General features: G+C 40.4%; 1 protein-coding gene across 1 annotated transcript in view; it reads right to left on the bottom strand.

Moving 5' to 3' along the window:
- Window positions 1-1321: 1321 nt before the first annotated feature.
- Window positions 1322-13516, bottom strand: part of LOC126201965 (sulfite oxidase-like) — a 127285-nt gene continuing 115090 nt past the window's right edge. The window contains exons 8-10 of the mRNA XM_049936825.1: window positions 7284-7484; window positions 6014-6189; window positions 1322-2300 (exon numbers count right to left, since the gene is read on the bottom strand). Coding sequence (XP_049792782.1) covers window positions 2172-2300; window positions 6014-6189; window positions 7284-7484 — 506 coding nt within the window. The 3' untranslated portion in view covers window positions 1322-2171. The remainder of the gene's footprint in view (window positions 2301-6013; window positions 6190-7283; window positions 7485-13516) is intronic.

The following is a 13516-nucleotide window of genomic DNA, read 5'->3' as shown; positions in this document are numbered from 1 at the left end:
AGTGACTGTAGGAGGAAACAAAAGGATATAGACAAAATTTCTGGTTGGTGTGATGCATGGCAGCTAGCTTTCAACATTAAAAAAATGTAAGTCGATGCAGATGAGTAGGAAAAACAAACCCATAACGTTCGAATATAGTGTTAGTAGTGTGCTGCTTGACACAGTCACTTCGATTTAAATATCTAGATGTAACGTCGCAAAGAAATATCAAGTGGAATGAGCATGTAAGGATTGTTGTAGGAAAGGCAAATGGTCAACTCTGATTTATTTGGGCGGACTTTAGGAGAGTGTGGTTCATCTGTTAAGGAGACCACATATTGGACACTAGTGTGACCTATTGCTGCGTACTTTTTGAGTGTTTGGGATCCACATCAGGCCAGATCAAAGGAAGATATCAAAGCAATTCAGAGGTGGGCTACTTCATTACTTACCAGTAGGTTCAAGCGACATTCAAGTATTATGGAGATGCTTTGGGAACTCAAATTGGAATCGTTGGAGGGAAGGCGACATTCTTTTTGAGGAGAATTATTGAGGAAATTTAGAGAACTGGCACTTGAGGCTGACTTCAGAACAATTCTACTGCCACCAACATACATTTTGTGTAAGGACCATGAAAATAAGATAAGAGAGATCAGGGCTCATACAGAGGCACTTAGACAGTTGTTTCTCCCTCATGTTATTTGCGAGTGGAACAGAGAAGGAAATTAGTAATAATGGAACAGGGTACCCTCTGCCATGCACTGCGCAGTGGCTTGCGGAATATGCGTGTAATTGTACATGTAGATTGTGGAATGAAAGTGTTGCAGATGGACAGGTGTCAAGTCAAGACAAGAAAAAAAACACATGTTTAAAGTGGACTGAAGAGAGGAAACAGAACACAATGAAAAGATGAAGAAATAATGGATGGAAAATATGAGAAAACATGATATGTGAAGAACTGAAATTAAAATGTAATCCTCACATGGCCTCAATAAGGGGTAAAGGGAATTTCTTAAAATTTCAATTTATAAATAAGAGTAATAAGAAGATAAAACATGTCAGAAGTCTTGATTTTACTGAACAGTGCAAGACTTGCCTTCCTTCAATTTTTCTTTTATTCAGTTTTAAATTATGATAACAACCATTTCCTCCTCAGTTAACACCTTCATGACTTCTTGTTATATTTTGTCCCCAGGGCAATATCATCATTGTCATCTAATATAAATTTTGAAGACAGAACATACCACAATACCTCTTCAAGCCAAGTTACAATAATCAAAACTACCCTTTTTATGTGTATTGTGTATGATTATGAAACATAAACACTTTTTCATATAAGAGTACATTTTATTTTTCAAAAAGGCTATGGTACAGTAAAAAATGTGTATTCTCAACAGAAGCTCATATCTGACCAATGTTTTTTTGACAATAACTTTTTATATTCATTTTAACAAAGGTAAGCTGCCTTCCAGGTCCTACTTCTTTGTCATTCTCCCAAGGTCCTCCTTTTGCATGGTGTACAGCAGTTAATCTGTAGACTGCTGCACTGTATGCCAAATGGATATCACACATATTTTCAACCAATAATAAAAATTACAACTGTACTGATCTTAATCTTAACATAAATAAGCAGTTGCATGTAAGTGTAAATATCACACTTTTCTTGTACTGTACAGGCCTAGTCTCAAATTTAAACTTACAAGAAATTGGTCCCCATTCCCCATCCCCAGATTACTTTTCAAAAAGCCATCTTCACTTATCCCCTAACTGAACTTTCACCACCCAGCCCTTCATTTTCTCCTGTCTCTAAGGCATACATTAACAGGATAAAAGAGTAAACAACTGTTAATATTAAGAAAGGTGAAATGAAATGGGTAAGGTACTCGTATGATATATAATGACACATGCATCTCCATGCCAGATATTAACATTATCTGTGTTTCTTATGAAATGATCAATTTTCTTGGGGAGCGATCTATTATTAATTGTGATCCATGCATATCTCAATGGTAACTTATTTATTATGATACAGATCTAGTTTGAATGACCTTCACTGCATTTTACAGCATTTATACAGTTACATTATAAATAAGATTGCTGCATGATTACTGAATAACAGATTGAGATGAAAAAATAAAATAGCACCATTATTTAAATTACTAGGAACATATTTTCAGTCACATTTAATAATTTCAAGACTTAATGTTTACTTTCACTCTGTGGTAGGCATTGCTTAGAACACCACGGAGATTCCAGATATTCTCAAATGATTCTGGCTGAGTGTTGTAACCAGAATCAACAGCTTTGGCCCATATCTCCACCTATACAGTAACACAAAGGAAAATATATAAGTTACTAATGCCACAATAATACGCATATCACAAAAGAGCTTCAATGGATTAGAAATAACAGCCATACTCAAAATCATATCATGAAAATCTGCAGTCATATTTATCACAAAGAGTCGTTAAAATGTCTTCTTCTACTCTCGAAGTATATCATTGAATTACTAATATGTTAGTATATACAAACCACAAACACGCAGATTAACACAAGTACTGTGATGATAGAAAGTTGTTGGTGGAGTATAAATAATAGTATATTGATAACTCAGTGATTCAACTATTCAGCAAGTTGTTAAATTTACTTCACCTACAGCACTGCAATCCCACTGTGTTTAAAATTTGCAAAAAATAAGAAACAGAACTGTCACTAAGTATTAAATGAGATCATCTCAAGACAGCTATTCAGTTTTACTTTTTAACTGCATATTCTGAGAAATACTGAAAATACTGATATAAAAAAGAGGTTAACGGAAACTAAAAGTCTCTGGGAATATAACTGAATTTTCTTTTTATTTTTTAAATGATTCTACTGAATTGAGGGAAAATCAAATTAAGTTATCATCTGCATGTATAACTTGCTTTGTAAAACCTTTGAAGACACTGCAACTGTTTCTATAATATAGTTAACAGCACATGGATAGAAAAACACACCAATTTATAAAAGAAAATCCAATAGAAATCAATTCTGAGTGACAAAGTGCAGTGACCTTGAACCAAACAAAAAAAATCAATTAACAAAAATAACAATCACAGTGACAGTGTGAAGGAAACAGCAACTATTGTGAAAAGTCCCCAACAATGAAGTGCGATGTGGCGTTGCTTGCAGGTAGATAGAGAAGAAAGTAAGCTGGTACTTTACAAATTTTAAACAATATCCAAGTTAGCAGTTTGGTGTATCCAGGAATGAGAACAAAATGCTTTACAGCAGATGTCAACCTAGAAGACAAAATGTCGGATAGCTGGATTGTTGTCTTTGTAAATATTATAAATGAGGTGATACATAATGATGCTGATACTTGTACCATAAGTTTGACGAACTGCCTAGAATAAAACAAACTGAAAAATTGTTGCTATCATTTCACATTGGAATTATGTGCAATATTTACCTAATTCTATGATCAGGCTTTTCCAAAATTCAGCCTTTTAAAAATACAGGAATACATTTGTGGATTAAGCTTTGTCTGCTAAGGTGAACATTTTTATATTGTGCAATAGCTTAATATAGGAGGTGTCTTAAACTTGCAGATGAAACATTTGGTAGCTGAGGTCATGCATAGATTTAATTTGATCATTTCAGAGGAGTGTGTGGGGGACCAGTGTCAACACCTCAGTTGAGCACTAGGACAAATGTCGGGAAGGAAGTGGTAAACAGGCACCAAATTTCATCATGCTGTCAACCTTCTTACATACATTGCATTTTATGAACATCTACTGTGCTTAAACTGCTGTTTGCTGGATACAAATGTAATCAGAATTGAACTGACTTTACAAATGGACAAATACTGAATAGCAGTATACATTTCGACAAGAGATGAATTAATTCCAGCATAAATATATCAGTGAAGTCCGCCCTGATAGCTGAGTGGTCAGCACGATGGAATGCTGCACAAAGGGGCCGGTATTCGATTCCCAGCTGGGTTGGGGATTTTTCTCCACTCAGGGACTGAGTGTTGTGTTGTCCTCGTCCTCTCTGTCGTGTTGTGTTGTCTTCCTCATCCTCTCATCCACCGAGGTGGTGACAGGAAGTGCATCCTGCCACCCCTTCAATTAACCTTGCCAAATCAGACCAAACAATGCCAACCCTGCAAAAGTGCGGAACACAGGCATAAGGAAAGAGAGAGAAAGAGAGAGAGTGAGATAAATATATCAGTGAAGAACACTCAAATCAGAGCACAACAAATGAAGCTTGATGTTCAACGACAGTGGCACTAAAGCTGCTATTGCTCCATGGTACTGTTGATTTTGAAGGTTGGCAATAAATAATGAACAGCACCATTAACACACAGTGTCACAGTTTCTACCAACTCAACAATAGGAAGCTGAGAGAGCAGTATACTGTTGTCATTCACTTTGCTTAGATTGCCGGTGCTTTACAGAAAGTGACTTTTAGCACTCAATAATAATTGTAAATTACAGCTGTGGCTCTTTTCAGAGATGTGGACCTACAAGCTCAGAGTTCACAACTGCTTCACACAGACAATGTGACACTAATTTTAATTCAATAGTGATTGATGAATCAGGGGTCAATCAACTTGCAGCAGGAAGAAACTTGGTTGTCATGAAAGTGAATGTTTGTATGCACTATTATATGAAGAATAAATTAAAGACAGAATAAATTAAAGAATGTCTGTTCTACATGCCAAACTTTCATGACCAGGAAGGTTACATGAATTGTTCTTCAGTATGTATGAGAAAAATGCGAAAGGCAAAGGTCCCGAGTTCGAGTCTCGGTTGGGCACACAGTTTTAATCTGCCAGGAAGTTTCAGGATTACCAATTACTCGAATGCGTTAGAGACAGGAATTTTCCAACTGCATGCCTCACAAAATTCAAAGTAAGTACAGGCTGCTGCCCGAGCATGATCAAGAGCTTACATAACAATGCAGAAAAATGCTAGCTCAGTGACTTCCAACAGTGTTTGATGAGAAACTGCTTGTGTATCAGCATCAAATAATCAATTTGAGGAAACATATGGGCAATGTTGATCAGACAACTGTTTATTTTGATACACCGTCAAATAATACTGTTGATGTGAAAATTGTTACGTGTTCCTATAAGATGTTCTGGCAATGAAATGACAGAGTAACAGTAATACTGTGTGCTCTGTCAGATGGATCCTTCACAGGAAAACCATACCAGTAGAGAAAAGACTGATACAATTTGAAGTAACCTCTGCCACACACTTCATTAAAGTTTGCAGAGTATAGATGTGATGTAAAATAGAAACAACCTTAGGATAGTAATTCATTATTCTTCCTTGGTAAACAATCCAATGTTAAGAAGGAATGTCATCAACCAATACAAACAGGAGCTAAATGCTATGAATTACTGGAAAGGTATGTAAAAATGATCACAACTGTAGAATGGGGAGAGGACAATTGGGTTGAGAACCAAGCAGGCAATACTGAAAGACAGTCTGTTTCTCTTTGGTATAAAATAATAGAACTAATAACAATACCCATTTCTGTGCAAAAGTGAGATTGTGAGATAGATCTCAATGCATCCACAAGCAAGAACTGGAACATGGTAACTCTGCTTATGAACTATATTTTTCCTGTATATACTCAGAGGAAATTCATAAGCTAATCTATCTTGTTTACATTCTATTTATGTGACAATCTCTTGTTCATTGCACTATATAGTTACTGTATCTTAGAATTCTCTTTGCTAACTGTACGTAAGACCTTGTTGTCTAGGTTACATTTGCAAATCTTTTTCCTCATCTTTCTTTTCAGATTCAAGAAAGAGGCAAGGCGTTAGGGTGAGAGAAGAGAAGTATACCCCATCTCTGTCACTTGATTTTTGTAATAATCTTTTGTGTCTTGGTATGGTCCTCATACAGCGAGTACAAATTTCTTACTCATCTTAACTACTGATAAAATATTGATAATTATGTTTAGGAACCTCATTATTAAGTGTCTGTTCATCACAGACTTTCATTTTTGGCTTGATTACTTTATGAAGATTTACCTTTTTAGTTCTTGGAGGTATTGGTATCTCAGCCTTCCATAATGACCAAGCCCAATTGTGTGGTGCTTTGGCAGTTGAATCCTCGTCAGTTATTTCAGCATTGTGCCATGTTTTACCTTGGTCTACTGTAATGTCAACTCTAATTATCTTCTGACCACCACCAGACCATGCATAGCCTGAAGAACAAATTGTATACAACTAAAACAATTTGTTATAAAGTATCACCAACAATTTTTTTAAACATATAACAAACAAAACAAAATGGAAAACAAAAACTGAAAACAATATCCAACAAAATAAATTGGTCATCAAGTCCAGTGGAAACCTAAAGCAAAGTATAATCAGCTTTACCAAATAACAGTATAATGCTATTCTGGAAGAATAGAAAAAGTATGGTGAATATGTCTTTACTATCTATGTTAAAAATCACAAACTTGTTATTCCAGAATGAAAATTAAATTTGTAAATGAGAATGAATAACTGCTTATTGAACAAAATGACCTACTGACAAGCAGACAGGCTTGAAGCAAGGAAGATGAACTGCACAGTTTTCAGACTTCAGAGTTGAAAAGCATGTATAACCCCCATCCCTGCCACAGAGAGAGAGAGAGAGTTGTTTCCCCTAAGCGCGCGCGTGTGTGTGTGTGTGTGTGTGTGTGTGTGTGTGTGTGGGCGCGCACACGCGCGCGTGTGTGCGTGTACACACTATGACTGATATTTCTGAATGCTATGCAGTTTATCTTCTTTTGAATGTGCCTGTGTACCACTTGGTGCCTCATCTATTTTGCGCATATAGCATACCAGCTTGATTCAGGTGAATGTGTATACAAATTCCAGCACCAGTCAGGTATAATTTTATTTTAAATTGTATGTAAAGCCATTCCACACCCTGCAGATGCATCTTTCAGTGCTCTGGTTTCTGACCAAAGCACATGTGGGCAGTGTGGCTAAGTAACTCTGGATACAATGTAGTGGCTGTAGTTATTAGGAACAGAGCACAAAATGTAATGAGTTTTTAATAATTATGGACATACCACTATATTCAGAGTTATTAAAAATAAGTGCTATGAATCTGCCACACTGGCAAGAAATCATATGAAAGGAAACCAAAGCATCTGAAAATAAATCCAAACACTCACTGTCCAGAACTTGAAGTTACCTGTGACAAAAGAAGGAATTTATATATTCATTCATCTGATATTTACAGTCTTGACTGTTTTAGTATATGACCATGTAATTAATTTCACTAACATAACAGAAATTCTTATACCTTTTACAACAAGCTTCCCATTTACCAGGGAAACTGTCTCGCCTTGCAGTGGTGTACAGATTGCGGAAGTTACAGGAAATTCTTGAATAGCAGGTGATTTACTGAAATCTACAGTATCCCAGTCCACACTGGGGGAAAATCCTTTATAATCTCTCTGCTGCCACTGTGAGTCACTTTCCTCTTCAGAAACTATGATACGGCCTGTTCAAAAAGTAAAGAACATCTCAAGTATAAATTAGATACAAAAATGGTACTATCTAAAATGCCAGTTGCATCATAATGTATATTACATGGTAGCACCATCAGTGCAAATATGTTTAGTGATGTGCTGGAACCACTGTAAACTGATGCTGCATGCTTGCCAAAAATGATTTTCTGATTTATGATAAATATAACACTGTATATCACAACTGCAACACGGTTAATGGCATTTTTAGATGTGACTAATTTATTCACCATCTTTTCAGTCCTCCTACAATTGCCAATGATTTTCACCTCAATTTACATGTCAGCTCATTCCTTCAAATAATGTGAAGTCCAGGAAGAAATAACAGCAATATGGAAAGAATCAATTGCTATTCACTACATAAGAGTAGCCATTGAGACACAGAACAGGCACAATGAAAAAGAATGTGAGAAATGTTCAGCTTTCGGACTATGACCTTCATGAGAAGTATAAACACACAACTGAAACTGCCATGTCTGGGTGAAAGTCCAACGACAACTGCATCTCTTTATAAGCAGCAGTCTAGCTAGGGTAGGCAGTAGGGCGGGGCACAAATGGTGTGGGACAGCAGGGAAGAGGAGGGGGAAGATCCTAGTGCTACAAGTGGGAGTGTGCAGGGGTGGACAGGGTAGGGTTTGTAATATTATTGGGATTTCCGAAGTATGAAAGCTGTGAGTACCCTTGGAAAGGCATTCACCTATCTTTATATTACATGATCAACTTATGAGATGACACATATTCTTTGAAAGACGTTTGTTTTATATAATTTACGTAACTGTAAAGATGCGCATCTAGCGCGGACGCTAATACATCGATTGCGCAGTCAAAGAAACATTTTAACAGAAGCTGAACTGATGTTCTGCTTTGATATAAATAAAAGATGACAGTAAAAAAAAACTTGGTAAATCTTCAGATTTTTAATGCACTACTTCTGCTTGTAATGTGAAAATGTGAAGAAGGTCGACTTTAAGCTAAAAAAGTGAGCGGTCTTGCCAGCGTGCAGACAACATTATTAATTAATAACATTCAAGTAATTTATGTTTGAAACTGTAAATCGGCAAGTTATTGTTATCGAAGGTGTTGAACAGTGCAAGAATTGTCTTTAACAAAGGAGAAAAGTAATGACTGTAATTTGTGACAAAAACGTGAACACAGAAGCTAGCACAGGACAGGCTGAAATCTGATCGCACCTACAGTTAGAAAAGTACTTATGTAAGTTATATTGTTTATAAATAAGCCCTAATTTGCTAGTGAGAATTGTTTGAATATATTTAGTGTTTATCAGATTTCTTATTCTGTTCTTTTCCTTTATACTTTTTTAACCTACATGCCATATTATTTTTATAAATGTCAAACAGCCTTTACTACAGCAGAGAATACTGCGGCATCCTGGTCGTAGACAGAAGGCCGCTCCTTGTCTTCTATACAACTCATAGCTGCCCCATTTATTAATGATTTCATTCGCAAATACAATTTTTTTTACTGTTCATTGTTATAGGTCCCTTAGGTAATTATAAAATTCATACTGATTACGTAAAGAAATCCGGGCTGTTCTTTTCCAAATAATAGAAGTCTTTGCGTATTCAAAAACTAGCCTCCTTCTGACAACGATCAGGAGCCGACCAGAAGACGGACGTCTTCGACCGTTTTCGTGTCTCCTGTGGCAAAGCTGTGCCAAACTGGGAACACGACATTCTAATATGAAACGCAGATTTAAATTGAAAGAATTGAAATATTTTTAACCTAATAATTTGGTTTTTTTTTATCATACTAGAGGTTGCATAGTGCAGTATCATGAGGCTGTGCTGTGGGAGGGGGGAGGTGAGTGGAGAGAAGCAAGGAAGGAGAAATGACTGTGTATGTACATTGGTGGGACAGATGGCATGTGTAGTACTGGTGTGGGAGCAGGGAAGGGAACGTGCTAAACAGGTGGAGTAGAGAGACTAATAAATATTCAGGCTCGGGGTGGGGGGAGGGAGTTATGGGAACAAATGACACGTTACAGGAAGCGTTCCCATCTGCACAGTTCAGAAAAGCTGGTGTTGTTGGGAATAATCCATATGGCACAGGCTGTGAAGCAGTTATTAAAGTGAAGCACATTGTGTTGGGTGGAGTAGGTGATAGTGGGAGAATTTATGGAACAGATCTTGCACCTACGTGGATCGCAGGGACATGAGCCACAGAACAAAGGGGCTGTTAGGGACAAGGATATTGCGTATATTGACTGGGCAATGGAATACCACTTTGGGAGCAATGGGTAATATATTGGGGTAATATAGGAGGATATTCCTCATTTCAAGAACAATTAACAACAGTCAAAATCCTGGGGGAATGTGTCTTTGTTGCAAGAGAGTCAGTATGTGGGGGTGGTAGGTGACTGGGAAGACATGGCATGGAAGATATGTTTCTGGACATGGTTGGGAGGACAATATCAGTCTGTGAAGGACTCAGTGAGAACATTGGTATATTTGAAGAGAAACTGCTTGCCACTACAGACGTGATGAGCACAGGTGACTAGGCTGTATGGGAGGGACTTCTTGATGCGAAAGGGATGGCAGCTGTCAAACTGGAGATATGGTTGGTAGTTGGTAGGTTTGATGTGGATGGGGGTACTGTTGTAGCCATCCTCCAGGTGAAGGTCAACATTGAGGAAGGTGGCTTGTTGGGCTGAGGAGAACCAAGCAAAGCGAATGGGGACAAAGGTGTTGGGGTTTTGGAGGAATGTGCATAGGGTGTCCTCACCCTCAGTTCAAATCATGAAAATGTCATTAATGAATCTGAACCACATGAGAAATTTGGGATTCTGCATGGTTAGGAAAGATTCCTCTAGTGACACCTGAATATGTTAACATAGGATGGTGCCATGACAGTGCCAATTGCTGTAGTATGGATTTGTTTGTAAGTGACACCCTCAAAGGGAAGTAATTGTGGGCGAGGATACAGTAGGTCACGATGACCAGGAAGATGGTTTGGATTCAATAGGGCACTGAGAGAGATAGTGTCCAATAGCAGAAAGGCCATGGGGATTGGGGATGTTACTGTAGAGGGGTGTGGCATCGACAGTGGCATTGGATGGCAAATGGTTCGTTGGCTGACTGGGAAGAGGGGCCCAAACAGTGACATCATCAGTTCCATGGTCTAAGATTGCAGTCATTATGGGAAGAACAACACAAACAGCACAGTCCAGTCAAGGGGAAGGGAAAAGACAAACAAAGAGGGAAAAGGAACGTCACAGCAGCAGGAAGAGGAAAGAACAGGAGGGGGTTGGATGGAAACAGGGAAAGCAGGGGAGCCCCAAAAATGCTTCTTGCAGTGGGGCACCAGCTCTGCTACCGATCCGTCCTGATACCCACACCATACCATTATCACAAAACAGGGGGGGACAATACCATGAGAAGAAGACACAAGAAAAAGGAAAACAAAACTGCACAACAGACCAGACAAAATGTTAGGAAAAAGGCAGGGAGAACCTTGCTGGTGTGGAGCCAAGGCCAAGGTCTCCGTAAACAACACCTATGCTAACTGAGGGACTCAAATTCTAGAGAAAAATTCAAGGACTTAAACCTGTGAGGACAAACCACTTTCACGAAGAAAACTGAGGACAGATGTAACCATGTGATGGTCACCTGCCAACACCTGAGGCAAGCAAGGCAGGAGGGCATATTCAGTGCAAAGGGCCAGAAGGCGGGGGCAGTCTAGCATAACATGGATCACCATGAGGGAAGTCCCACAACTACAAAGGGAAGGGTGGTAGCTGATTGCGGCATAAAAACCCATGAATCAACCAAGTATGACTGATGCAAAGACAACAGAGGATGGTAGATTCCTGCAATACCCTGAGGGTCACTCATTGAGTCCATACATAACAAAACTCGGGTGAGGTTTTTTTTTTGTGTGTGGTTTTAGGGCGCACAACTTCAACGGTCATTAGCGCCCGGACTACGTTAGGAATGCACCGCGAGTCACAAGTTTAAAACAGCAACGAAACGGAAAACACGATAAAAGACAGACTGACAGGCATAGGATTAAAAAAGAAAACAGCATAATCAAATGTCCTTTGAGAGGGTTGTCAAATTGATAAAATGAAGAACGCGAGCAGCTGCTCGTGGGTCATCCGCTAAAATGGCTTCTACAGTACAGGGCAGGCCAAGATCAAGACGCAGGGTGTTAAAATCCGGACAAGACGTTAAAATGTGGCGGACCGTCAGCAATTGCCCACATGGGCAGAACGGCGCCGGCGCAGCCGTCAGCAGATGGCGATAGCTGAACCGGCAGTGTCCAATTCGTAACCGGGCCAAAACTACCTCCTCCCGCCGAGAAGGGCGTGAGGAGGACGTCCAAGCCACGGGAAGAGGTTTTAAGGCCCGAAGCTTGTTGTCTGTAAGTGCAGCCCAATCGGCATGCCACAACGATAAAATGCGCCGACAAATTACCCTGCTACAATCTGACGAAGGGACACAACAAGAAGCTGTCCGAGGCTGGAGGACCGCAGCCTTGGCCGCGGCATCTGCAGCTTCGTACCCGGGGATACCGACATGGCCAGGAACCCACATAAAGCTAACCGGAGAACCGACGTCCACCAGCTGCTGAAGAGAGCGTTGGATCCGGTACACGAAAGGGTGAACCGGGTACGGATCACTGAGGCTCTGGATAGCGCTCAGGGAATCGGAGCAGATGACATAAGCAGAATGTCGGTGGCGGCAGATGTAAAGAACAGCCTGGTAGAGGGCAAAGAGCTCAGCTGTGAAGACCGAACAATGGCCATGGAGCCGGTATTTGAAACTTTGTGCCCCGACAATAAAAGAACACCCGACCCCGTCATTGGTCTTAGAGCCATCTGTATTAATGAAGGTCATATTAATGAACTTCGAACGAAGTTCGACAAAACGGGAGTGGTAGACCGAACCGGGGGTAACCTCCTTCGGGAGCGAGCAGAGGTCAAGGTGGACGCGAACCTGAGCCTGGAGCCAAGGTGGCGTGTGGCTCTCGCCCACTCGAAAGGTTGCAGGGAGTGAAAAATTAAGGTGTTGAAGGAGGCGACGAAAGCGAACTCCAGGGGGTAGCAGGGCAGAGACATACAACCCGTATTGACTGTCGAGAGAGTCATCAAAAAAGGAACGATAAGACGGGTGGTCGGGCATTGCCAGTAGCCGACAGGCATACCGACAAAGCAGTATATCGCGCCGGTAGGTGAGTGGCAACTCACCAGCGTCAGCATGAAGACTCTCGACGGGACTAGTATAAAACGCTCCGATCGCAAGTTGTAAACCCCGATGTTGTATGGAGTTGAGGCGGCGTAAGATGGATGGCCGTGCAGAGGAGTATACGAAGCTCCCATAATCCAGCTTGGAGCGGACGATCGACCGATATAGGCGAAGTAGGACAGTTCGATCCGCTCCCCACGACATACCACTGAGAACACGGAGGACATTGAGAGAACGGGTACAACGGGCAGCCAAATAAGACACATGTGGAGACCAACTAAGTTTCCTGTCAAATGTAAGACCTAAAAATTTTGTTGTCTCCACGAATGGGAGAGCAACGGGACCGAGTCTTAAGGACGGTGGGAGAAACTCTTTGTAGCGCCAGAAGTTAATACAGACCGTCTTCTCGGCAGAAAAACGGAAGCCATTGGCGACACTCCAGGAGTAAAGACGGTCAAGAGAACGCTGAAGACAGCGCTCCAGGAGACACGTACGCTGCGCGCTGCAATAGATGGTAAAATCGTCCATGAAAAGGGAGCCTGATACATCAGCTGGGAGGCAATCCATTATTGGGTTGATCGCTATGGCGAAGAGAGCGACGCTCAAAACTGAGCCCTGAGGCACCCCATTCTCCTGGCGAAAGGTGTCTGACAGGACAGAACCCACACGTACCCTGAACTGTCGATCCATTAAAAAGGAACGAATAAAAAGAGGGAGGCGACCGCGAAGGCCCCATGTATGCATGGTGCGGAGAATGCCCGCCCTCCAACAGGTGTCGTAAGCCTTCTCCAAATCAAAGAACA

The sequence above is a fragment of the Schistocerca nitens genome, chromosome 1 (assembly GCF_023898315.1).
Source record: "Schistocerca nitens isolate TAMUIC-IGC-003100 chromosome 1, iqSchNite1.1, whole genome shotgun sequence".
NCBI lineage: Eukaryota > Metazoa > Arthropoda > Insecta > Orthoptera > Acrididae > Schistocerca > Schistocerca nitens.
Note: the sequence above shows the minus strand (reverse complement) of the source record. Positions and strands in the feature narration are given on the sequence as shown.